A 26,686-nucleotide genomic window follows, 5' to 3' on the forward strand; every position below is an offset into this window, starting at 1 on the left:
ATAAAAATCATCATGCTACTGCTAAGTTGCTTCAGTCGTGTCCGACTCTGTGCGACCCCAGAGACGGCAGCCCACCAGGCTTCCTCGTCCCTGGGACTCTCCAGGCAAGAACACTGGAGTAGGTTGCCATTTCCTTCTCCAATGCATGAAAGTGAAAAGTGAAAGTGAAGTCGCTCAGTCGTGTCCGACTCTAGCGACCCCATGAACTGCAGCCCACCAGGCTCCTCCATCCACAGGATTTTCCAGGCAAAAGTACTGGAGTGGGGTGCCACTGCCTTCTCCCATGAATTATCATTACCTATTATTAAATGTAATATATTATTATAATGTAACACAGAAACGTTAGTTTGGATTAAGCCTCTCGGAGCTGCAGTTTTTTGTAGTCTTATTAACTTTATCGTTAATCCTGACTGTTTTTCCTGCTTTCCTGCCTCTTGCCAAGTAAAACAGCAGGTGAAAAAAATGGTTGATTAACAGCTGTGCTAAAGAAATGATTTACCAACTTTTAAACAATGCAATCCGTATGAAAAATATAATTTACACTGTAGCCCAGGATGCTGTAATCTACTCAACTACACTTAATATTGTACAAATATTTCATGAAACAGTATGTATTTTCAAGTTATGCTAGGAACTCTGATTTTTTGTTCTATTCTATTTCAGTGAATCAATAACAAAATGTCGATTGTGACCCACTATTATTAATTTCATTACCTATTGAAGGGTTTGAAGCTATATATTATGGTCATTGGTTATTCAGCACATGTTCAACCCAGAAATTGTTTCAAGTGTAGTGCTATAATACTATGCCATATGTTCTTTCCATACAGGCCAATTTGATTATGGAGCAAAAAGTTGTTTTTTTTTTTTTCACAAATATGGCCTGACCTCTCTAATCAAGAGGCTTCTAAATTCTCTCTTTGGCCACCTGATGTGGAGAGCTGACTCATTTGAAAAGACCCTGATGCTGGGAAAGATTGAGGGCAGGAGGAGAAGGGGATGACAGAGGATGAGATGGTTGGATGGCATCACCGACACGACAGAAATGGGTTTGCGTGGACCCCGGGAGTTGGTGATGGACAGGGAGGCCTGGCATGCTGCGGTTCATGGGGTTGCAAATAAGTCAGACACAACTGAGTGACTGAACTGAACTGAAATTCTCTCAGTGGGACCTAGGGGTCAAGGGAAGGTGTGTACATGTTGTATTTTTGTATAATAAGAAATGAAGTGCCTTATTTGTTTGAAGCTAGATGGACCAGGCTAGAATTCCAACTTCACAACTTACTCCCTTATATTTTCAAACAAGTGATTTAAACTTAACTTTGAAGTCTTGGGTTTTTTTATCAGTTAAAGCAAAACACAGCTATTATCAACTTCAGTCTGAGTTGTGAGTATTAAATGAGAACACATTCCCAAAGGCCCAGCAAGGTGCAAGCAAAGAAGGCTCTCTTCATCCTATCATGGAACACAAACTTCCAAATTCATAGCTATTATTTAAGTTCTGTATTTTCTATTTTTCCAGGTATGTTAAGACTTGGTAGAATACTATGATTAAACTCTATTATTTCTTTAATGCAATTTAATTTCTACAACCATGTATTGTCCTGATATTCTACCTAATATTGCTAATAAGGGTTATAGTTATTATTTTGGAATATGGATAGGAATTATGAAACAATTTTGCGTTTGCAGGTTTTGGTTTGACCTCCCAGTTAACACATGATCGTGCGAAAAGGTGTGTACAGGAGAAAAACATTTCTTTTATGTTGCTAAATACATTAAACGAAAGTGAGGTGCAAAATACAAGAATTGCCTTTCTCCTTGAGCCCAACATTTAAGGTTACCAGCGTTCTAGTGCTCAGTCAGGTAGTATCTTTGCCATAGGTGAACTAGTTTGGAAGGAGTCAGGAGGAAATAATGATCATCTCGAATATGGAGCTCTAAAATGGGACTGATTATTTTAAATTTTCTTCCTTTAAGGCGGGGATTATAGAAGTGTGACTGAAGGCAGAGGGTGGCGGACGGGGGAGGGCGAGGAGAGGCCGTGACACTTCTGCCCTGTCCTGGAGTGCAGACGGCCGCCGCCCCCTTCGCTCCCACGTGGCAGGTCCAGACAGCCCGGCGCGGACAGGGGGCGGGGCCGCAGAACCCCTCCCTTTGCTCTCAGGCCCTTCCTCAGGCCTGCACGGCGCCAGCTCAGTCCTCCACCGCCAGGGGGCGGGCGCGGCTTGCCAGCGGCGGGGGCCCATTGGTTGCGCCGGGGAAGTGGGGGAGGCGGCCCAGCGGCGAGCTGGCTTCCTCCTGGCCACTCGCAGGGGTGAGGGGAAGCCGGAGGAACCCGGGAGGAAGCCGAGGAGCGAGCGGGAGGCGGCGGCAGCGGCTCCCGTCGGCCTTCTGCAAGACTGACCGTAGGGAGGCCGGAAAGCGGGCGCGCGCGGCGGACAGGCGGGCGGGAGGCCGGTGAGACGGACGGGGAGGCGGACCGTGTCGCGGCCGAAGGCAGGGAGGCTGGGGGGAGCCGGGGACCCACCTTCACCTTCATCTTCCGCTCACCCCGCGATTGCCGGCCCGGGGCGTGCCCGGGTGGTCGGGGCGCGTCCCGCCGGGGGCAGGGCGCGACAGGAGCGGGGCACCGGAGCGTGGCGGGCCGGGGGTCCAGGCCGCCGGCCCCGCGCGGGCATCCCCAGCCCGGCGGCGGGTCTCCGGGCTCCGCGGAGGGCGGGGCGGCGCCTGCACCTGGCGCTCCGGCCTGGGGCTGGCACCTGGGGCGCGCGTCCCGCGCTCGGTCTCCAGCTCGGGTCGGAAATGCGGGCCGAGTGCTCTAAAGGGGCGGGGATGGAGTTGGATGTTGCATTAGAACTCTGTGGAGGGCGATCTTGGCTTAGTTGTAAAGTTTTAGTGTCTTCTGAGCTGGAGGTACTTTTTATTTTTTAAACCTATCCAGCCCATTGGAATTCAGTATCACGGATGGACGTACTGTTTTTTCTTTTCTTTCTTTCCCACTTGTTTGCTGCTAAGCTCACAGTTTCTACAATATGTTACAATTTGTGACCCTAGATCTAAATAATGAGTGATGGACTGACAATCTCCAGCTGTAATTTTTTTTGTGTTCATCACTCTGTATTTTTTAAAAAATTTCTTATCATACAAAACTGTTTAATTCACAGAAGCTTTTCTTTGTTTCTTTCTATTTGGCCAAAAAGAATATGAATACAGTTGCTTACGAGGCGCTGTGCCAGCTGCTTTCCGATGCACATTTTATTTCTTAACGACCCATAGAGTAGGTCCGTTTGTGTATTTTCCCAATTTTACTGAGAAAATATGATCTCCCCTAGAGGTTAGGTTCAAAAAGATAGAGACTAGCAGGAGATCCCAGACCCCTTGAACTCTTAACTACCTTTCAGGGCTAGTGATATCCTGTCAAATTTTATAGGTTTTGGGGAGACCTTAATGTTTTTCATACAGTGCATTATTGAGTACAAATTACTGACACCAGCGGGAGATTGGCAGAATCAGCATCTGGTTGTGGTCATATCCATATCATTAACTATACCTCCTTTTAAAGGCTGCCAGTCTCAAGTTCTGTGGCAGTTTACTAATTAAATCACAGCGTTCCCCCCTCCCCCCACCCTTTATACAGGTGTGAGAAGCTGTAGTCTGTGTAATGTTTTCTAAACTCATTTTTCTTGATAGCAAGAAAGAGTTTGATGCCGTGATACTCTCCCAGGGGATCTCTCAGAATCACCTATAAATGAGGCTTCAAAAAAGGACACAGGTCAGGTTCCTCCCAAGACCCCAGTGGAGGGATCTTCTGTTTAAAAGGGAGTAAAGTAAGACTGAGCCCACTAGGTTAAAGTGGCCTTTTAAATAAACTTAATAACTGTTACAATTTTAAAAAGAATTACTAAGTAACTAAATCTTTTGTAATTAAAGAAGATACCTTTAAAAAGGAAAAGATCATTGGAGAGAATGTCAGAGGATAAAGAGATTGTTGTTGAATGGTGATAAGTAGTCCTTGTGGGACATCAGAGAGTCTGACTTTTATTTAACCACATATTTTAAGTCTTAAATGGTCAGCCTCAGTATTTGAAAACTTGTATATTCATAATTAGACATACCAGAGTACTTATTTGTGCCTGCTGGTAATTATAGGTAACATGGATACTGTGAATAAGGCAGCCTTGGCTCTCAAAGCTACTGTACTTTCTCTGAGGTATGAATCTTCCCCCACCCCGCCACTCCTTACTTTTATAACTCCTTTCTCAAAGCTGAAAGGTCCAAGACCTAAGAAGAAAGAGATTTTGGTCTTATGCATCACAGAAATGCATCTAGCTGAGAATTTAGTAAATAGCAAACATTTGTCTTAAACTTAGTCCAGAAGAGTTCCTGAACTTGGGATCAGAAAATTGGGATTTTAAGCAGTAATTCTGCAATTAGTTCATTGCCCAATAGAGGGCATTGACCACCTTATTAATATCATATTTTTGCCTAATTTCCTTAATCTGATTGGGGTGATTGCACATGACTCCCAAGCTCTTTAAACTTGAAAAGGTTTTGTGAATTTTATTCTGCTCTTAAAATAGAGTCAGCTGATATTTTCTCAGGGGAGAAAATTATGTTCCACTACCTCTAAGTTTCTAGTTTCACCCCATCAGTATTCTTCCATTGTCTTCTTCACTTTTTCATTTGATTCAAGCTGTTTTTATTACTTATATCTCCCTTATTTCTAATCTAATTAATTTTCATCTATTCTTTATTTTTCTAGCTTTACTCTGGTGAGTTTTTCAGTTGCCTTTAAAAATTAAATTTAATCTACGTAACATAAAATTTACTATTTTTAAGTGTACAATTCTATGACATTTAGCGCATTCATAGTATTGGGAGGTCATCACATCTTTTAAAAATACTAATTTATTTAATTGGAGGCTAATTACAGTATTGTAGTGGTTCTTACCATACATTGACATGAATCAGCCATGGGTGTACATGTGTTCCCCATCCTGAACCACCCTCCCACCTCCCTCACCATCCCATCCCTCAGGGTCATCCCAGTGCACCAGCCCAGAGCACCCCGTCTCATGCATCGAACCTGGACTGACGATCTGTTTCATATGGTAATATACATGCTTCAATGCTATTCTCTCAAATCATCACACCCTCGCTGTCTCCCACAGAGTCCAAAAGTCTGTTCTTTACATCTGTGTCTCTTTTGCTGTCTCACGTATAGGGTCATCATTACCATCTTTCTAAATTCCATAAATATGTCTTAATATACTGTATTAGTGTTTTTCTTTCTGTCTTACTTCACTCTGTATAATAGGCTCCAGTTTCATCCACCTCATTAGAACTGATTCAAATGCATTATTTTTAATAGCTGAGTAATATTCCATTGTGTATATGTACTACAGTTTTCTTTTCCATTCATCTGCCGATGGACATCTAGGTTGCTTCCATGTCCTAGCTATTGTAAACAGTGCTGCGATGAACATTGGGGTACACGTGTCTCTTTCAATTCTGGTTTCCTCAGTGTGTATGCCTAGCAGTGGGATTGCTGGGTTGTATGGCAGTTCTATTTCCAGTTTTTTAAGGAATCTCCACACTGTTCTCCATAGTGGCTGCACCAGTTTGCATTCCACCAACACATCTTTTTAATTCTACATTTTCATCACCCCAAAAGGAAACCTCGTGTTCATTAAGCAATTACAATGGGAATTACCCCATTCCCCAACCTATGGCAACCACCAGTCTGCTTTCTCTACAGATTTATCTGTTCTGAATATTCCATGTAAATGGAGTCATAAGATAGGTGATCTTTGTGTCTAGCTTCTTTTACTTCACATTAAGTTTTAAAGGTTCATCCATGTTGTAACCTGTATCAGCATTTTGTTCCTTTCTATGACTGAATAATATTCCATGTATAGATACATACCACATTTTGTTTAGTATTCATCCATTGATGGATCCTCGTGAGTTTTTGTGTGCCAGTAAGAAAAAATTATATAGATGTTTGTAGCTGTGAGTCTGAATTGATTTTCATCATGGCTTGTTTAGGTAGTATCATGGTTATCAGATGTACTGCCTAGCTATCCGTGTGCCGTGCTATGCTATGTTGCTTCAGTCATGTCTGACTCTTTGTGACCTCATGGACTGTAGCCCGTTAAGCTCCTCTGTTTATGGGATTTCCCAGGCAAGAATACTGGAGTAGGTTGCCATATCTTCCTCCAGGGATCTTCCTGACCCAGGATCCAACCTGTATCTCCTGTTGTTTCCTGCTTTGGCAGGGGGATTCTTTACCACTGTGCCATTGGCAGTTAGGATATCATTAAATGTGTCTTGAAAGACCTGTGATTGACAAAAAAATGAATTTTTAATTGGTTCAGAAAATTTTACACTAGAAGCTTCTTACTATCTGTTCTTTGCAAATGGCTGCTAACTTGCATTCTTGATTTTGTGATAGAAATGACACACTCTCCAGGCCCTTGGGCAGATGGAGGCTCTTTGCTTCTCCATTTCTTCACTGTAAATAATTTGACTAACAGAATTATGTCTGCGCTGGTACAGTGAAATTCTGAAGACTAACTTAAAGACTGTATAAATGAAGGGAATATATAGGGGACTTCTAAAACATTCAGAATAGGTACCTGTACCATCCCATCTGATACAGTGTAAAATATTGGAATTATAGGAAATGAAGATAGTTATACTCTATGGAAATTGTACCTTTCTCTTGTCTCTTTTTGTAGCGATTTGTGAACTAGACACTTCTTTACTTATGTTCAACTTATAGTTAAAATGTATTTAGTTTTATTTTGCTATTGATCATATCTCTCCCTCCCTCCTTCCCTTTGTGTCTATCAATCCATTCGTCCATCTCTCTTTCTCCTCTTGGATGGTATAGTGTAAGATTAAAGCAGGTTACATTACAGCCATTTAGTCAGCAATTGTGAAACTCTGCAGGAGCTGACAGAAGAAATGTCATTTTGTCTTGTTTTCTATTTGGGATATGTTTGTACTCTTAGTTACAGAAATCTGATCCCCACTTCATTTCTTCAGTTGGATTATGAATTTTTAAGCAAAATTCTGATTTGGTAGAGGAAAGCTGCAAGAAAATATTGGGATGGTTTTAATTTTACACTCTGTTGTAAGCATTGCAAACAGGAGTTCTCTTTGCTCTGTTCCTCACACAGTGTTTCCAGGTTTATCCACTGCTCTTGTCTCCCTCACTCTCACAGGAGACGCGGCCCAGAGTCTAGCTGATTTCCATTGTTAAGAAAAGAAAGAAGATTCTTGTCTTGTGAGTTTTACCTTTGGGCTCTTGTGGCCTAGATCTGACTCACTCCCCAGCCCTACTCTAGACTTCGCTGTGTGTTTGGATTGATGTACTGTTGGGCTGAAGTACTCACATCTGAGCTTGACTGAGGGTCACCTGGGGAGTTTATTAACCATGCAGGGTTTTAATCCTCTCTCCAAGAAATTCCAGGCTCAGGAATTTGCCTTGTATTGGGTTGGCCAAAAAGTTCATTTGGGCTTTTTCGTAAGATGTTACAGAAAAACCCTGATGAACTTTTTGATCAACCCAATAAAAGGCCTACCAGTAATTGATGTTGTTGTTTAGTCGCTAAGTTGTGTCTGGCTCTTTGTGACCCCATGGACTTCAGCCCACCAGGCTCCTCGGTCCATGGGGATTTTCCAGGCAAGAATACTGGAGTGGGTTGCCATTTCCTTCTCCAGGGGATCTTCCCAACCCAGGGATTGAACCCAGGTCTCCTGCATTGGCAGGTGAATTCTTCCCTGCTGAGCCACCAGGGAAGCCCTGTGTGCGCGTGATGTGGGCTATTTTATAGTTAGGGCTTCAAAGAACCAGATATGGGATTTCATTGAATCTAAGCTGTTTGTAAGGTACACCATTATTTTACACACTACTAAGAGGAAGAAATGTGGTTGTAAACCTCATCCTGATTTAAGACTTGTTAAAAGAAAGGAGATAGTGTGCTTCTTAGAATCAGTAAAGTAGAATGTCAGGTACCTGAGACACCACAAGCCCCTCTTGTTACAGTGAAGGGTTATAATGAAGCCATGGGTAAAAAGAATTATAATGTAACAGTCCTTTAGGCCTTATACTTTGTAAAATTTGTTTATAATAGAGTTTAACATAGGATGCCTGTACTTGACCTGTGTTTGTAATGAAGATTACACTGATGCCTTTGTTTTAAAATGCAGTGTAACTGTATCAGAGTGTAATGCACTCTAGTTTGGCCCCATGTTATTTTCAGCGTACCCATTTCCAGTCTTTTATGTGTGGGTGTTGCAGATCAGTTCAGAAATCTTATTTTTAAGCTTCTGTGTACTTTAGTGATTTCCATTTTGTGTAGTCCATTAAAATTTGTACTTTATGCTACAGTGACATTGGTGTGGCTTGCTCATTTGAGTTCTTTTTTGTCACCCTTTCTTCTGTTAGAGAGTTCATAACCCCTGATGCCAGCTAGCCAGTTACATGCATATACACCAGCCACCTGTGTTGAGTAGTTTTAGGATTTTGTGGTAGTAATCCGTGTCAGCACCAAGTTTGGTGTTGACTTAAAAAAAGTCACACGCTAAAAGTTGAGAGTTATGTTTTACTTGGTGGAATTTTTAGGACTTTAAGCCCAGGAGACAGCATCTCAAATGACCCTGTGAGAACTGCTTTCATGAGGGGAGGCAGGGGACAGGTTATATAGAAGTTTCGTAACAAGGGACAGGTAGTCCGAACAGCAAAAGATTATTGTTAATTAAAGGAAGCCAGATAACTCAAGGAATTTATTGCAAGAGTCTGGGCTCACTGAAATCATTCCTTTCATATGTATCTCAGCTATCTGGGTCCTGTATCCTGTGTTTTCCACATCTTGAACTTTCTTGGGACTCTCTGTAGGGAGTGGCTGTAGTTTGATGGCTGCTAGATCACAGGTATTCTCTTTTCTGAGTGCCCTTAGGGCTTAGGAACTCACAGTGGAGGGCTGGAATCTCCTTGACTGAGACATTCTTGGTTACTGATGTGGCAAGAAATACTCCATTTCTTAGTGAAAGTCTCTCAGTCATGTCTGACTCTTTACGACCCCATGGACTGTCCTGCCAGGCTCCTCTGTCCATGGAATTCTCCAGGTAAGAATATTGGACTGGGTAGCCATTCCTTTTTCCAGGGGATCTTCCCATCCTATCGAACTCAGGTCTCCTGCATTGCAAGCGGAGTCTTTACATCTGAGCCACCAGGGAAGCCCAAGAATACTGGAGTAGGTAGCCTATCCCTTCTCCAGGGGATCTTCCTGACCCTGGAATCGAACCAGGGTGTCCTGCACTATAGGCAGATTCTTTTCCAGCTGAGCTACCAGAGAAGCCCATTTCTCAGTGGGTCACAGTGAACCAGAATTCTGGCTACCAACTTCAAAAGAAGCACCACAGTGGAACATTGGGGCCTGAAGAGGAGACTAGGTTAAAACATAGGTTAAAATGAATCTTTCTTCACCAGTGAGAATTCAGTGAAGAACAGCCCCTCCTGCTATGCTGCTTCCTCCAGTGGCATCATTTTGGCAAATGAAATATTTTTTGTCTATAGAAAGCTGCTTAGACTTGGGGTGGGGTGGAGGGGGATATGTGTCCATTTAGTGTCTAATCACTTGGAGTATATACAGAAAACATGTTTAAATGCTTGTTAATCAACTGAAGTATTTTAGATGTCTAATATCTCAACTATCTGAAGGGGAAAGAACTTTAGGTCTCTAGCTGATTCATCTTGGTGGAAGGACTTGTCCTGTGGAATTCTCGGTGTTGGGTGAACAGTGCTGAAGTAGTTTTGCGCTTAGAGGGTGGTATGTGTGGTCTGGCAGGCTCGGCTCCCTCCTTCCTTCCACCCGTCATTGGGGCTGAGTCAGGACAGGCAGGACAGTTGCATGGTTAGCACGGCTGCTTGTAACTGGTTTTTAACTGGAGGGACAAGACAGGATGACAGTTATAGTTTGTCTTGTCTCGTTCTTAAAAGAATGGAGTTTTATCCAGCTGCTGCACATCAGATGGAATATCTCTGAAGTGTTACTTTGTCCAGGCACTGCCAGGAGAAGCAAATAAAAGCAAAGGATAGCAATTTATGGTGGGTGGACTACGGAGGAAAGCTGAGTGCACCCAGAATATTTCAGGGAGAGAGGTGCCCTCTGGCTCATTTCTGCTTTTCCATAGTATGCTTTTAATTCTGTTTCTGAGGCCCAGTTAGATACTAATCCTCTTTTTAATGTAATTTCAATGTGATGCTATTAAGAAAATAAGTAAAACCATATGATGCTAGTTCAGAAAAGTTTCAAATCCAGGATTAGATCATTTGTATCCCTGCCTTCTTGAGGTTTTCAGTAGAATATTACCATTTCCTTCTGAAGAAACTCACTTATTGGATCTATTGAATTATTATTTTAAAGTGTTTGGTCTGTTGCTTTGTAGTTTCGTCTTTTTGAAGGCCATTTTGCAGGAGAGTGGATACACTTACATTTTCCTCAGTGATCTTTGGAAAAAGTGAATATATTCTTGGCACTGTAGAATTATACAGATGTCCTCCTTTCCTTCCCAAATGCTTTGTTTTTAGCTCCTTTTTCTTTTCTTTTTCCTTCTAGTAAGATTAGTTTGATCATTTAAAAACCTAGGATACTTTTCCAGTTGTTACGCAGACATCTAAAATTTTCCCTTTAATCTTTTCAGGTCATACTTCCACTTAAGTGTCTGACACATGTGTGTGTTAAACTGGTAGATTTTAGAAACATCCATTCTCTAGGATTTTGTATCAGAGTCTCCTATGAGAACTAAAATATTTTCAAGGTAGTAACTGGGTTTTTTTCTGTTGCTTAACAGAAAACAGCAAATTCTATTAAATTCACAATACTTATAATATAGTGATAGCAACTCACGTATTTTGAATGTTAAGATTCTTTCAAGTGAATGCAATCTTCTTACCATCTTCATTTTGTTATTTCAAAAATGTACCCCTCTTGGTGAAGATGTGTGCAAATGGCCTCTGGATGAGACGAGTACTTGAGAACAGTCTGCACCTGATACGGTGATAGCTTTCTATTAAAGCGAAGGTTCCTTAAAACTAAATATTTGAAATTTAAAAAATTGATCAGACACAGTTACCCATATCCTTTTGCCCTTTTAAAGTCCATCACACACACACACACACACACACACACAAGCAATCACTTTTAAACACTTAACCAAAGCAGTTAAGCTCTCCTCACCATCATTTTTACAGTTAATGAAAGGATATATAATGAGCTTAATTTTTCTCCATTTTTTTTTAAATGTCTCCTGGGATCCTTTGAAAAACATTCCAGAGTCTATAGATTTATTCCTGTCTTTACTGTAGGTGGACAGCTTCATCTGTAGGAAAGGAAAGACGCCTTCCTTTCTTTTGAAGAGAATCTGTGATGTTGATTCTCATTGAGTAGATGCTTCTTATGTGGAGAGCAGTTGATTGTGAAAATGTGTGGTGAACATGAATGGAACAGAGAATTCAGGGTTGTTTGATCGGTCCTTCCTCTCTGCTGGTACTGCTCAGAGGTCCCATAGAAGCCATATGGGAATTGTATACTGCAGGTAGTCCAGCAAGAAATGTTGGCATATTAGAGCATGGTCAGGAAAGTTTTTAATTCCTCTATTTTAAACGTTTTTTAAATTTCAATTTCATTTTTTTATTCCTTTACCTCAGGTGGCAAATTATGACTGATGGGTCTAATGGGTCACGAGCCAAATTGGCTTTTGTATTTTTAAGTGATCAAAAAGAAAAAAAGCAAAAGCAGAATAATAGCTTATAATGTGAAAATTTTAATAAATAAAATTTTTTCTTTATAACACAACTGGGCCCATTTGTTTCAGTATTGTGAACAATTGTTCTCCAGTTATAACCACAGAACAGAGTAGGTTTGACAGAGACTCTGTGGTCCGCTGGCGGCTCAGCTGGTAAAGAATCTGCCTGCAATGTGGGAGACCTGGGGTTCAATCCCTGGGTCCAGAAGATCCCCTGGAGAAGGGAATGGCAACCCACTCTGTATTCTTGCCTGGAGAATCCCAAGGACGGAGGAGCCTGGCGGGCAACATTCCATGGGGTTGCAAAGAGTCGGACCTGACTGAGGGGCTAACACTTTCACTTCGACACTGTGGTCCACAGAACTAAAGCATTTACCCTCTGGCCCTTTTACAGAAAGTTGCCAACACTTGCTCTGTTTTATTTACATAAATGCAAGTATTTTTTGCAAATAATTTTCTTTAAATACCATACTTGTATTTGTAAACATAATATTAGAATAATTTCCCCTTGTGACTTTTAGCTGTAGCATTCTTTAGGTTTCAGCATTGTGTCATTTTTCTCCTTTACTGCTCTGGGACTGAAAATTTCGTCTATTACATTCTGGTCTTGAGGGGATCTGGGTTCTCCAGAGAAACAGAACCAATAGGAGACCATCTGTCTGTCTGTCTATCTCCCTGTCTATTAATATCTACCTTGTGTGTATGTACTCAATTGCTCAGTCATGTCTGACTCTTTGAGACCCTGTGGAGTGTAACCCACCCAACTCCTCTTTCCATGGGATTCTCCAGGCAAGAATACTGGACTGGGTTGCCATGTCCTCCTCCAGGGGATCTTTCCGACCCAGGAACTAAACCCGAGTCTCCTGCACTTGCAGGTGTATTCTTTACCTCTGCACCACCTGGGAAGCACACGTATCTGCCTACCTAAGATAAGTAACTATCAGAAGGAATCGGCTTGTGCAGTTGTGAAGGCTGAGAAGTTGCAGGATCTGTAGTCAGCAGGCAGGAGAGCCAGTGATATGGTTCCAGTCTGAGGCCACAGGCCTGAGAGCTGGGAGAATTAAGTGGTATAAGTTTCAAATCTGGAGGCAGGTGAAGACCTGAATATTCATTGAAAGGACTGATGCTGAAGCTGAAACTCCAATACTTTGGCCACCTGCTGCAAAGAACTGACTCATTGGAAAAGACCCTGATGCTGGAAAAGATTGAAAGCAGGAGGAGAAAGGGACGACAGAGGATGAGATGGTTGGATGGCATCACTGACTCGATGGACATGAGTTTGGGCAAGCTCCTGGAGTTGATGATGGACAGGGAAGCCTGGCGTGCTGTGGTCCATGGGGTTGCAAAGAGTCGGACACAGCTGAGTGACTGAGCTGAAACTGAAGATCGATATCCCAGCTTGAAGACTATAGGCAGAGAGTGAATGCTGCTCTACTCAGCCCTTTTTGTTCTCTTCAGGCCTCCCAACTGATTGAACAAGGCTCACTCACTTGGGGAAGGCAAATTGCTTTACTCTAATGTTAATCTCATCCAGTAAGATTCTCACAGACACATCCAGAATGTTTAACCAAGTACAGTGTCTGGGCACCCAGTGGCCCAGTGGAGTAGACACATAAATTAGCCATCACAAGGCCTAAATGTACTTCAAATCAATTTTTAGACTTTGACTTCTTTTCCCGTTGGTCTTCTGGAAAAGCCTTAATTCACATGAATATTAGAATCGTCTATTGATTCTCAGTTGATTCATTTAAAATTGCCGTCTGGGAGGAAACATTTTCCTCTACCCTTTTAGTTTCTTTTGGCTGGTCTAAAATTAACATGAAACAGATTAACAGAAAGTCAGAAGTTTAATAACATGTATACATGGGGGAGATCCGAGAAAAATGAGTAACTTGCCAAAATGGCGGAAATTCTCACATAAAATACTATCTTCAGCTAAAGACAAAAGAGAAGGAATATGAGGGGTAGTGGTTTGGGACTTCAAAGGGGAGGAGGGGGCAGTTCCCTTGGAGACAGAAGAGCAAATGTTTGGTAAATGTTTCCTGGGTCTTGCAGTGACAATGGGATACCTAGAGGAATTTTAGCAAGCAGATTCTGCTAGGTTCCTCGCTATCTACGCATCTGGTTCATACTATCATTATCTATGGTAATAGCTTCTTCTGAATAGACCCCCTATAAATTCTTAAGGCAGCAAAGGGGGAAGATCAGGATCTTTTTCCCTTGACTGTTTCCAACTGGAAGTAATTAACACACCAAAGAGACCTTTGGGGTTGCAAATTTTGTTTCCTTATACTGCCGTTTGGCCATAACTGAGTTAAACATGGATTGAATGGAGTGGTTCAATTCAGTTCAGTTGCTCAGTCATGTCCAACTCTTTGCAACCCCATGAGCGGCAGCACGCCAGGCCTCCCTGTCCATCACCACCTCCCAGAGTCCACCCAAACCGATGTCCATTGAGTCAGTGATGCCATCCAACCATCTCATCCTCTGTCGTCCCCTTCTCCTGCCTTCAGTCTTTCCCAGCATCAGGGTCTTTTCAAATGAGTCAGCTTTCCTGATATTTTTGGTGTATAATTGTATTTTCTTCTGGTTTAATTGATTGTTGTTTGTTGGTATTCTTCATTCTCTTGTGGCCTTTCTGTCTTGCACGAAGTGTTCTAATACACAGGCTTAGTCATTTTGACAAACCTTCAGAGCCCTAGAGTGGCTAGTTGGCAGCAGGGATTAGTGATTCCCAGAGCAATTTGCAAAAGCCAGATTGATTGGCATGGAATTTTGTCAACAAGCTTCTTAGAACATGTCAGAGAGCTGCTGGGGTGAAAGGGAGGTGGAATTGTTTACAGTATCAGCTTCTTACTTACCTTTTATATGACCTTGAACAAATCTCTTGACTTCATCTATAATGCTGTAGGGTTGTTGGGAAGATTACATGAAATAAGAATGTGTGACTTACTCAGCTGTTTGCCTCATTACCTAGTTTTTGCTAACTGGCACAGTCTTACACTCATGGTGAATAATCGTTCCTAGGGCTTATTTTGTTGGTGTAGAATGGTGCTCTTCTAATTCACCGGATATAGCTTGAGTCCACTTCTCAAGGAGAGAATGACAGTATCATTTGACCTGTGTTTTTATCCATCATCCCTTAGAATCAGTTGACTGATTCTAAGACAGGATCTGTTTATTCAGGCCTAATTTTAGCAAATCTCCATAAATTAAATCAAAGTAGATGGTTGGGCTAAATGAAATGTTTAAATTACAAGAAATTTGAAGAAATCTAGTGTGTCAATCAGAGGTCCTAATTCAGGCTCCCTCCTTCATTCTAGATTACTTACTTAATTAGTGTTTATCCAGAATGGTGTTTCATTGGTCAGAGCAAGCACAGTGGCCCTGCTTGCAGTGCACCCTGATGGTTATGCGCTTTACACATTAGCAACCGATGATATGGGTAACCATTGATCTAATACATGGGAACTTGTTTTGACCTAGACTACACTTTTGGGTCGGGGCGGGGGAGAGAGAAAAATATACTTCACAAATATACTATATATATATTTTAATCTTTAAAAACACTCTCCTTCCACCCATATTCCTGTTTTGGTAAATGACTCTAATTTTTATATCTCTCTTTTTTAATGAATATATAAGAACAGTTATCAAATTCTCACCTCTTGACCCTGAATTAAAGAGCTCTGAATTTCTAGCAGAGGCCTTGTCCCCCCTTTTGATGTGGTGTTCATTTTCTCTGGACCTGTTGTACCTCCATTTGATTGTTGGAGATTCAGCCTGAGGTGAATACCAGACTCCCTTAAATGTTCCTTCCCCGGGACAATTCTCTGTAAATGTTTTGTTTGTTTTTAATGTCCTTCTAAGAAGACAAGTTAGGAATGGTTTGGAATTAGCACATTGTAAACAGATGCCCCTTGATTTGCTCTCAAATACTTTCAGTATTCTTTCCTTATGCCGATCTACACTCTTGCATCATTAATTTGCTTCTTAAGCAAACTAAAAATGTGTTTGTGGCTGAGATTTGATGAGGTTTTAGAGATTTTATTAAATGTTATTCTCTGAGAAATTCAATGGAAAACATGAATTCAGCTAGACCATTGCAGTTGCTTATATTGTGGTATTACTAGTGGGAAGTTTGGAAGCAGGCTGGTTAGGCAGACCAAATGAGGGGCAGTACATGAGGCAGTGATTGTAACGGTACAGGTGTGACCTCCTTGGCAGGTAATGGAAACCAAGAAATAGAACAGCAGGTATCTGCTCAACTGGTTATCATACTCCAGAGAAATTATCCCAGGCCACATTCAGATAAGAGTGAGGATATTTTGCAGTATTAGCTGGGAGGAAAGGCATGTGTGTGTGTTGTGAACATAGTGTTCTATCTTGCTGGAAGTCAAAAGAGGATTTATAACTAGTTGGGGTTTTCATTTGAGAAGCCAAGTTTTCCCCCAGCTTTTATGTGGTGGCTTGTGGCTACTTCAGTATCTGTTTCCTTTTAATGTTTTCCTGGCCTGTGGCTAAGCAAGTTGTTTAAACAGATATATAACATTGACTTTTCCTATTATATAGAAGGTGTTCAGATAACTCATAAAGGAAAAGAAATCAATAATACTCAGTTCAGTACTAGTATAAATGTTGATATTTTCTTCAGGGTAGATTGAGCAGAAGGAAGTGAATTCACATAAGAAACACTGGTTCTTTTTTTATGCGCTCCATCCCCACCCCCTATAATTCCTAATTGGTGAATAAGAAAACTGGATGTCTCACTTCCTTTCAGTGTCCTTCGGGGATCTGCTGTTGTTTTTATTTGAGCCATTCTATGAATTACATGATCAGACAGCAACATTGAAACATCCAGGTTAAAATACAATCTAAAATAAAGAAATATATATATTTTTATGGGTGTACTTTATTAATCAAAATTTTCTTTTGAATTCTTTTCCTGTACAAGAGATTGAGTAAACTGTGGACGGTGTCCAGCTGACCTTGAGCACGAATTTCCTATCAAACTCATATACTTGCTTTCCTAATTTAAAAAAAAAAAAATTTTGCCTATCTTGAGTTACTTCTTAGGGGAGAAACACACAAGCCTATATACAGATTTTTTTTTCAGTACCTACTTCTTGTTGTTATTAGAATAATAGAAAATTATAGTTTCTTTATTTGATGTATAACATACACTGTCGATAATCATAATTGCTGGGGATATTTAAAATGGCAATTCTGTACGTCTAAATATGTTCTTTCACAAACTTATATTGAAAACATGAAGAGGAAGAGGAACCCTGGTACTAAGATAAGGTGCCTTTCCTATAAGTGCTTATTATAGTGACACCCGAACTGTGTCCTACTGAAAATGAAATAGCATCATATACTGGCGTGAGCCCTGGAGCAGGAGCGCGCAGACATAAATCCTCTCCCCATTTCTCAAGTAATTTGTCCCTGACTAGATAAGCAGCTTAAGTTCTTTGAATCTCAACTGAAAACTGAAGGTTTGGAACTAAATATCAAAAGTTTGTTACAGATGGGTAATCACGGAGAACAACAAAGCATTATCTTCTGTCCACATGCCTGATGGGAGGTTTTCCCGCGATCCTTCAGAGCTGGGGGACAGAGTAATTTTAGATACACCCTCCTCTCAGGAACTTTTATGGTCCAGTGGAAGGAGACAGGCCCAGTGCTAAGGGGTTTTTCCATTAAATTTTAATACTGGTAGAATACTTAGAAATATCATGACATCTATTTAGTTTAATATATATACTCCGAGGGCTTCCCAGGTGGCGCTATGGTAAAGAACCTGCGCCAATGCAGGAGGCATAAGAGACCGAGGTTCAGTCCCTGGGGCAGGAAGATCCCCTGGAGGAGGGCACGGCAACCCACTCCAGTATTCTTGCCTGGAGAATCCCATGGACAGAGGAGCCTGGAGGTAATGGAGTCCATGAGGTAACAAAGAGTTGGACATGACTGGAGCGACTTAGCATGCACACACATTCACTCCAAATTAAACTCAATCTAGGGAGGAAGGCTCATTCTAGACCTAACGATATTTGCCTTTTCTTTTGATTTTAGGAGCTTATTGAATGAAAAGTGCCAGAGACTGAAAAACCAAACATGAGGGTAGCAGGTAAGATACTTAATTCAGTAGGAATGATTTTACTTCTTGTGTAACCTGTTTGTTTTGTGATGACTGAATGACACTATAAAAAAAAATCATTTTCTATATTGAGTGCAACTGAATATAACAAACTAAATCATTATTTAGCCTTTTTACCTTTTCAGGTAGTTGGCAAATCACAAATGGAACGTTTAGTGGATTCTGTATAAGTTTTTGTAGGGTACTTTTGTTGAAATTATTTATGCTAAATATTTTCAGTTAGGTTTTTTAATGTTTATGTCCTTATACATTAAGCTTGTTTGCCTAGTTTTATGTATATGTGTGTATGTGCACCCCATCACAGGCACTGCCATAGAAGACATTCACATTTTACATAGACACTTCCACTAAGTAGAGTGTGTCCATCCTAGGAGAGACCTTGTCATTTCTCAAAATCAAGATAGTCTTTCTTTTGATTATCATCTCATCAGTAAACAAAATATTCTTACAGGAACATCTCTAAGAGTATAGGTCTAAAAGTACATTACTTAAGCCCAGAATAAAGCAAGTTTCTCTTTCTCATATAATTCTGCATTCATTCTAGTTGAAATTAGCTTTGTCATCTAGTCCATTTCTCTGATTCTGACAAATAATACCAAGGTTAATTGATGCATAATTATTCACTGAATGCTGATTTTATGTTTGGCATGCTTCCTAGTATTGGTCTCAAAGGGACTACTGTTAATGAAGGAATAGGAAGATTAGCTTATTAGTTTATTGCTTTTAGACTAATTAATCTCTTCTAATTAAAAAAAAAAAAGATCCTGGTTGCTTTGAAATATCCTTATAGCCATTATTCTTACAGTGAGACATTAGTAAATATTTCAAGTTTTTCTAGGTTTATGAAAAACAGGGACACTCTTGGACTAGAGCAATCCATGGCTGAAAGGAAGAGGGATTCTCGTGGATGGAATGGGAACTGTGGTGTACTGTGGGTAGGCCCTTCCAAGTCCAAGGTGGATGGTGACAGCTCTGGAGGAGCCCCTCTGCAATAGAAGGTCCATAACTATCATCATGGAGGTGCTGCTGGTATTCGCCTGCCTGCCTCTCTCAGGGATCTTTTGCTTATTCTCTTACCGGTTAGTTCTCCACCTCCAACTTCTCTGTCTCTTAGAGCTTTTGTTTTCTCCTAGTTCCTTTAATCAGTTCAGCTCAGTTCAGTCGCTCAGTCGCGTCCGACTCTTTGCAACCCCATGAATCACAGCATGCCAGGCCTCCCTGTCCATCACCAACTCCCGGAGTTCACTCAAACTCACATCCATCCAGTCAGTGATGCCATCCTCTGTTGTCCCCTCTCCTCCTGCCCCCAATCCCTCCCAGCATCAGAGTCTTTTCCAATGAGTCAACTCTTCGCATGAGGTGGCCAAAGTACTGGAGTTTCAGCTTTAGCATCATTCCTTCGAAAGAACACCCAGGGCTGATCTCCTTCAGAATGGACTGGTTGGATCTCCTTGCAGTCCAAGGGACTCTCAAGAGTCTTCTCCAACACCACAGTTCAAAAGCATCAATTCTTCGGCGCTCAGCTTTCTTCACAGTCCATATCCATACATGACCACTGGAAAAACCTTAGCCTTGACTAGACAGACCTTTGCTGGCAAAGTAATGTCTCTGCTTTTCAATATGCTATCTAGGTTGGTCATAACTTTCCTCCCAAGGAGTAAGCGTCTTTTAATTTCATGGCTGCAGTCACCATCTTGCAGTGATTTTGGAGCCCCCAAAAATAAACTCTGACACTGTTTCCACTGTTTCCCCATCTATTTCCCATGAAGTGATGGGACCAGATGCCATGATCTTCGTTTTCTGAATGTTGAGCTTTAAGCCAACTTTTTCGCTCTCCTCTTTCACTTTCATCAAGAGGCTGTTTAGTTCCTCTTCACTTTCTGCCATAAGGGTGGTGTCATCTGCATATCTGAGGTTATTGGTATTTCTCCCGGCAATCTTGATTCCAGCTTGTGCTTCTTCCAGCCCAGTGTTTCTCATGATGTACTCTGCATATAAGTTAAATAAGCAGGGTGACAGTATACAGCCTTGACGTACTCCTTTTCCTATTTGGAACCAGTCTGTTGTTCCATGTCCAGTTCTAACTGTTGCTTCCTGACCTGCATATAGGTTTCTCAAGAGGCAGGTCAGGCGGTCTGGTATTCCCATCTCTTGAAGAATGTTCCACAGTTTATTGTGATCCACACAGTCAAAGGCTTTGGCATAGTCAATAAAGCAGAAATAGATGCTTTTCTGAAACTCTCTTGCTTTTTCGATGATCCAGCAGACGTTGGCAATTTGATCTCTCATTCCTCTGCCTTTTCTAAAACCAGCTTTTACATCTGGAAGTTCACAGTTCACATATTGCTGAAGCCTGGCTTGGAGAATTTTGAGCATTACTTTACTAGCGTGTGCTGCTGCTGCTAAATCGCTTCAGTCGTGTCCGACTCTGTGGGACCCCATAGACGGCAGCCCGCCAGGCTCAGCCATCCCTGGGATTCTCCAGATGAGTGCAATTGTGTGGTAGTTTGAGCATTCTTTGGCATTGCCTTTCTTTGGTATTGGAATGAAAATTGACCATTTCTAGTCCTGTGGCCACTGCTTAGTTTTCCAAATTTGCTGGCATATTGAGTGCAGCACTTTCACAGCATCATCTTTCAGGATTTAAAATAGCTCAACTGGAATTCCATCACCTCCACTAGCTTTGTTTGTAGTGATGCTTTCTAAGGCCCACTTGACTTCACATTCCAGGATGTCTGGCTTTAGGTGAGTGATCACACCATCGTGATTATCTTGGTCATGAAGATCTTTTTTGTACAGTTCTTCTGTGTATTCTTGCCACCTCTTCTTAATATCTTCTGCTTCTGTTAGGTATGGTTTCTTATAATTGAGTAGGTCTTGATTTAAAATTAAGTTCTGTCACTAACTAGTTATGTGACCTTAGTAGGCAAGGGATCTAGATTTTTCACCTTGGTTTCCTTATTTGTAAATTGAAAATAGTATCTTGAGTGAGTGAATTTGCTCAGTCGTGTCCAACTCTTTGTGACCCCACGGACTGTAGTCTACCAGGCTCCTCCCTCCATGGGATTCTCCAGGCAAGAGTACTGGAGTGGGTTGCCATTAGGCTGTGCAAATGATACTGTGCTTATAAAGCATTTAGCTCTGTAATAGGCACTCAGTAAATGGTGTGTGTATATATATTATATATATGTATTTATAAATATGATGTAGATAGTTTGTTTAACATAGGCTTATGTTTAGTTTGGAATGGAATTTAGTCTAGAATATTCATATATTATGAACTTGGTGTTTTAATTGTTCTAATATTTCAGTTGTGAACAGCCAAGTTTTCATATATCTATTTTAAGGAATAGGGAAAGATTATTTGCACATGCCCCTGATGCTTAGAAAATGAGATGTTTAGACTGTCATGTGACATATAATCTTCCAGCCCTTGGTCTTAAAAGATCAAGAAGAAACATGCCACGTGTTAATCATTCATCTGTTTAGCAAACATATATTGAGAGTATGACATATGTTGAGAGAATGTTCAAGGCACTTTGCTAGACCCCGTGAGGAAGAGTTCAAACCCAGTGGAATTTTATTTCCTCACATAGATGACCTGTAGTCAGTCTTGAAAACAGGAGGCAGTTTTGGGAGCAGGAGAAGGTACAGCGCAGGAGGCAGGGATGGGAACTGATTAGTAGTTAGGCTTCCTCCTTGCCATCTCATTTCTATGTTTATAGAGCATCATAAGCCCTTCTGATTACCATCAGTTCATTCACTTCCCTCCCCTGTAAGGATGCATTCCCAGTCATTTCAGGTTTATAAAATTAGGATGAACACAGCTCTTTTTTCCTCTTCCTTACCCATTAAGTTGAGTTTGGGTAGTTTCTCTGAAGAATGTGGTGCTTTGCTATTAGTGACAAAGCACTGGGCTGTGTCAGGATCCCCAGGCTCCTATTCTTGTGCTGATGCTAAGAGAGCTGTAATCTTGGACACTTGCCTCACTTGGGGACTTTGTTTCATCAAGGATAGGAAACAAAGATGAGATGACTGTTGATCCTTCACATCAGTGTAAATGAAATTTTTAGTAACCTGAGAGGGGAATGGAGATTATTCAGAAAAATATTAGTATTGTTTCTGAATAAACTAATGAGATGTCTCTGAAATTCTAAGAGGAAGAAGATGTTGTTCCTTTCCGGTCATTTTCGTTTCTGTTTCTTTCTCATACTTTCACTTTCCAAGATTTGCTTAGCTCTGGAGGAGAAAGACAAGTGCTGATTCATATTAAGCAGTTAATTAGTTAGTAGCAGTGCTATTTGTAAGGCACTCAGAAATAGTTAAAGATAGGTATGGAAGGCTAAGAGTGTTCACAGAGCTTACCATGTAACCATTTTATGAAGCAAATGAAGTAGGTGCTGAATTAAGTCCTGCAGGAGTGGGGAAGGCATGTCTTAAACTTCCTGGTATGGGGAGATATTATTGTTCCCCAAACCAGGAGTACTTGTGTGCTCCACGAGATATGTGGGTTGCAGAGGACAGTAAACTCATTACCGTTCACTTGAGAACTCCTTGCCGAGTGGACATCCCGTCTGTCGCCTTAGTGTCTCCAGAAGGGTCAGTGTTTTTGTGTCCTCTGTATCTAGCACTGCCCTTTATAATTGAAAACGACTGGAAGTGAGTCATCCCACAAACTTGGTGTTGGTATTCCATTAGTCATGATACTTTGGTGTAGTCAGTCAGAAGTTGATAGTGGGTCATGTTTTTTTTTTTTTTTTTTACATGTGAGAACTAAGCAGATGACTTAAAACAGTCCTGTGTCTAGGTTGCTAGCCAATCTCATACTTCCTTGATTAGCAAAGTCAATCAAATTGACTATTGGTATACTTTTTGTTGTAACTCAAGTAAAATTAAAATCCAATAATAAATATTAGATATTTAATAGTCTTAGGGAGTTTTAATATTCACTTATACTTTTCCATGGTAATGCATAATACAAAGTTCTGTGGGCTCATAAGTTCATGTTCAATTGTTTCTGCCCTGTATATAGGTGCTGCAAAGCTGGTGGTCGCTGTGGCAGTATTTTTACTGACATTCTATGTTATTTCTCAAGTATTCGAAATAAAAATGGATGCAAGTTTAGGAAATCTATTTGGTAAGTTTTTATTTTTTTCACCCTTTCTTGAAGTTCATTTGTGATGAGATTGTCTTTAAATTTTTATGAGTTATCAACATTGAGTCACTCTACTGTTTAATCTGTCTAGAAAAGAAAATGTAATTATATTGGTAAGTGCAATTCATTAGAATATTCTAAAATACACAATAGAAAATCTTACAATTAATTCGATATAAAGCATGAATCCTGTATTCAACATTTTGAATGTATTTAATGGGGCCTATTTTATGTGTGCCTAGGGATATTAATCATGGCATTTTAAATGCACATTCTAGAAGATATCACACCCTATTTGAATTGGCTGCTTAAAAACTTGGAGCCGATTCTAACCCTCAATTAGCAAGTGATTAGGAGTCATGATAAAACATTTTAAATAGACATAGACATCCATCTTGCTTTTCCTACCCTCATTTTCTTTCTGCAGAATTTTTCTTTTTACCAATTTCTTTGATGCTGTGTTGTAAATGTCCCACTAAAAGCTGCCTTACTTCAGTTTTAAACAAAATCTTTTAAGTTGATAAAATAAGTTAACATTTGAAATATTTGAATAAGCTTTGGCTGGGCACTGTTTAAAGTATTAAAAAATTACTAATGAAAGGTCAGACTGTGAAACATAGAAACAGTGTTTTGACCTAGTAGGCAGAGATCAGATGAAACAGCCTATGGATCTCTGGAATAGTTTATGAGTTTTGCTTTCCATAAGTTAGTATTTGGAAGGGATCCCCAAGACCTAATAAACTCCCTCTCACATCTAGTTTCAAGACTCCTTAAACCACTGTTTCTCTAAATTTTTTATGTCAGAGGAATCTCTAGGGAATCTTGATAAATGCAGGTTCTGATTCAATGTCTGGATGGGGCCTGAGAGTCTGCATTTCAAGCTCCCAGGTGATGGCTGATTTCCTCTCCAGAGACCATGTACTGGTATTGGGCTTTAGACAGTTCTGACACATAGTCCTTAATTTCTGTACGTATTTATTTTTATACATTTTCAGGTGACTTTTCTTACAATGACTACTTAAAAGTGCTTCCTTATATTGCACTGAATTCTACCTTTTATACTCCAAGTAATTTTAGTCCATTGGTCTTACTTCTACCTGTTGGATCTCTCACATAGTTAAGCTGTGGTTGTTCTCCACCAGGCCATCTTTGTCTAAGGTTTTATCTTATCAATTTATGAAATCCTCCCTTTGAACCATTCTTCTTAATGTGCTGGTTGTTTTCCTCCTAACCGTCTATTTTTTGGCACGCAACTTAAAATGAGGTATCCAGGATCAAGCGTAGAATAGTTGTTGCAAGTGTGGTGAGACATGTCTTGACTTCTGGGCTGTGTCCTGTTGCTGCAGAGGGCCAGCTTGGTTCCTTTGAGAGCACAGCTGGTTTCAATTGAAGGGTGGGGCGAAAACAGGGAAGGCATTTAGGACTTGTTCAGTGTTGCTGTGGAAACAGTGTGTTGTAGCTCGTTCTTCTAAGAAAGGTTATAGTAAAGGAAGATGGTTATGGGATCCTAGCTCAAGGCCGAAGGAAGTTGAAGATTTTTTTTCCTTTTTGATGTAAGGGAGAGGCTTTGGCTTGTCTGTAGTCCTTGGGCAAAAAGTCAGTGAATTACAGATCAATGGGAAGAGATTGAACAGACAGAAAAGGTACAAATGAAAAATTATTTTGGGAAAAAATGCAGTTTTCAGAGAGAAGAGATTGGGTGAGGTCACAGTGTTTCTCTGGTTTGGATCATCATCTCTAGTTTGGATGGTTTATTTGGGCATCTCAGAGATGTTCCTGTGTCTATTTCTCATCTTTGATATCTGCCTGTGTCAACACTGCCAGAGGGATTCTCTCAAAACTCTTGAACTTTCAGTATTTCCAGCTACTGCAGAGTAAAATCTAAACTCCCTACCAGGATAGCACTCAGTCCCAGCCTGCTTTTACCTTCCTGACCTGTACTTCCCCTCACCCACTTGCTCTGTCCATGTGAATGTGATCTACAGACACAGACCCTCAGCCTTTGTTCATTCTGATTTCTTGTTGTTCAGTCTCGAGGTCATGTCCAGCTCTTTGCAACACCGTGGACTGTAGCCTGCAAAGCTGCTCTGTCCTCCATTATCTCTTAGTTCAGTTCACTTCAGTTGCTCAGTCGTGTCCGACTCTGGAGGCCTCCCTGTCCATTACCAACTCCCGGAATTTACCCAAACTCATGTCCATTGAGTCGGTGATGCCATCCAAACATCTCATCGTCTGTCGTCTCCTGCTCCTCCCGACCTCAATCTTTCCCAGCATCAGGGTCTTTTCCAGTGAGTCAGTTCTTTGCATCAGGTGGCCAAAGTATTGGAGTTTCACGTTCAGTATCAGACCTTCCAGTGAATAGTCAGAACTGATCTCCTTTAGGATAGACTGGTTGGATCTCCTTGCAGTCCAAGGGACACTCAAGAGTCTTCTCCAACACCACAGTTCAAAAGCATCAATTCTTTGGCACTCAGCTTTCTTTATAGTCCAACTCTCACATCCATACATGACTACTGGAAAAACCATAGCCTTGACTAGATGGACCTTTGTTGGCAAAATAATGTCTTTGCTTTTTAATATGCGACCTAGGTTCGTCATAACTTTCCTTCCAAGGAGTAAGCATCTTTTAATTTCATGGCTGCAGTCACCATCTGCAGTGATTTTGGAGCCCCCCAAAAAATACAGTCAGCCACTGTTCCTACTGTTTCCCCATCTATTTGCCATGAAGTGATGGGACCAGATGCCATGATCTTCGTTTTCTGAATGTTGAGCTGTAAGCCAACATTTTCGCTCTCCTCTTTCACTTTCATCAAGAGGCTCTTTAGTTCTTCTTCCCTTTCTGCCATAAGGGTGGTGTCATCTGCATATCTAAGGTTATTGATATTTCTCCCGGCAATCTTGATTCCAGCTTGTGCTTCATCCAGCTCAGCGTTTCTTATGATGTACTCTGCTTATAAGGTAAAATAAGCAGGGTGACATATACAGCCTTGACATACTCCTTTTCCTATTTGGAACCAGTCTGTTGTACCATGTCCAGTTCTAATTGTTGCTTCCTGACCTGCATACAGGTTTCTCAAGAGGCAGGTCAGGTGGTCTGCTATCCCCATCTCTTTCAGAATTTTCCACAGTTTATTGTGATCCACACAGTCAAAGGCTTTGGCATAGTCAATAAAGTGGAAATAGATGTTTTTCTGGAACTCTTTTGCTTTTTCAATGATCTAGCAGATGTTGGCGATTTGATCTCTGGTTCCTTTGCCTTTTCTAAAACCAGCTTTTACATCTGGAAGTTCTTGGTTCATGTATTGTTGAAGCCTGGCTTGGAGAATTTTGAGCATTACTTTACTGAGTGCAACTGTGTGGTAGTTTGAGCATCCTTTGGCATTGCCTTTCTTTGGGATTGGAATGAAAACTGACCTTTTCCAGTCCTGTGGCCACTGCTGAGTTTTCCAAATTTGCTGGCATATTGAGTACAGCGCTTTCACAGCATCGTCTTTTAGGATTTGAAATAGCTCAACTGGAATCCATCACCTCCACTAGCTTTGTTCATAGTGATG

General features: G+C 41.0%; 1 protein-coding gene across 2 annotated transcripts in view; it reads left to right on the plus strand.

Moving 5' to 3' along the window:
* Positions 1-2,279: 2,279 nt before the first annotated feature.
* Positions 2,280-26,686, plus strand: part of FAM3C (FAM3 metabolism regulating signaling molecule C) — a 54,121-nt gene continuing 29,714 nt past the window's right edge. The window contains exons 1-3 of one of the 2 annotated variants that reach the window (XM_070369324.1): positions 2,280-2,499; positions 17,893-17,947; positions 23,010-23,114. In XM_070369324.1, the coding sequence (XP_070225425.1) occupies positions 17,935-17,947; positions 23,010-23,114 (118 nt within the window). In that variant the 5' untranslated portion in view covers positions 2,280-2,499; positions 17,893-17,934. The remainder of the gene's footprint in view (positions 2,500-17,892; positions 17,948-23,009; positions 23,115-26,686) is intronic. The other variant, XM_070369323.1, reaches the window with a different exon arrangement.

This window comes from Bos mutus, chromosome 4 (assembly GCF_027580195.1).
Source record: "Bos mutus isolate GX-2022 chromosome 4, NWIPB_WYAK_1.1, whole genome shotgun sequence".
NCBI classification, from domain to species: domain Eukaryota; kingdom Metazoa; phylum Chordata; class Mammalia; order Artiodactyla; family Bovidae; genus Bos; species Bos mutus.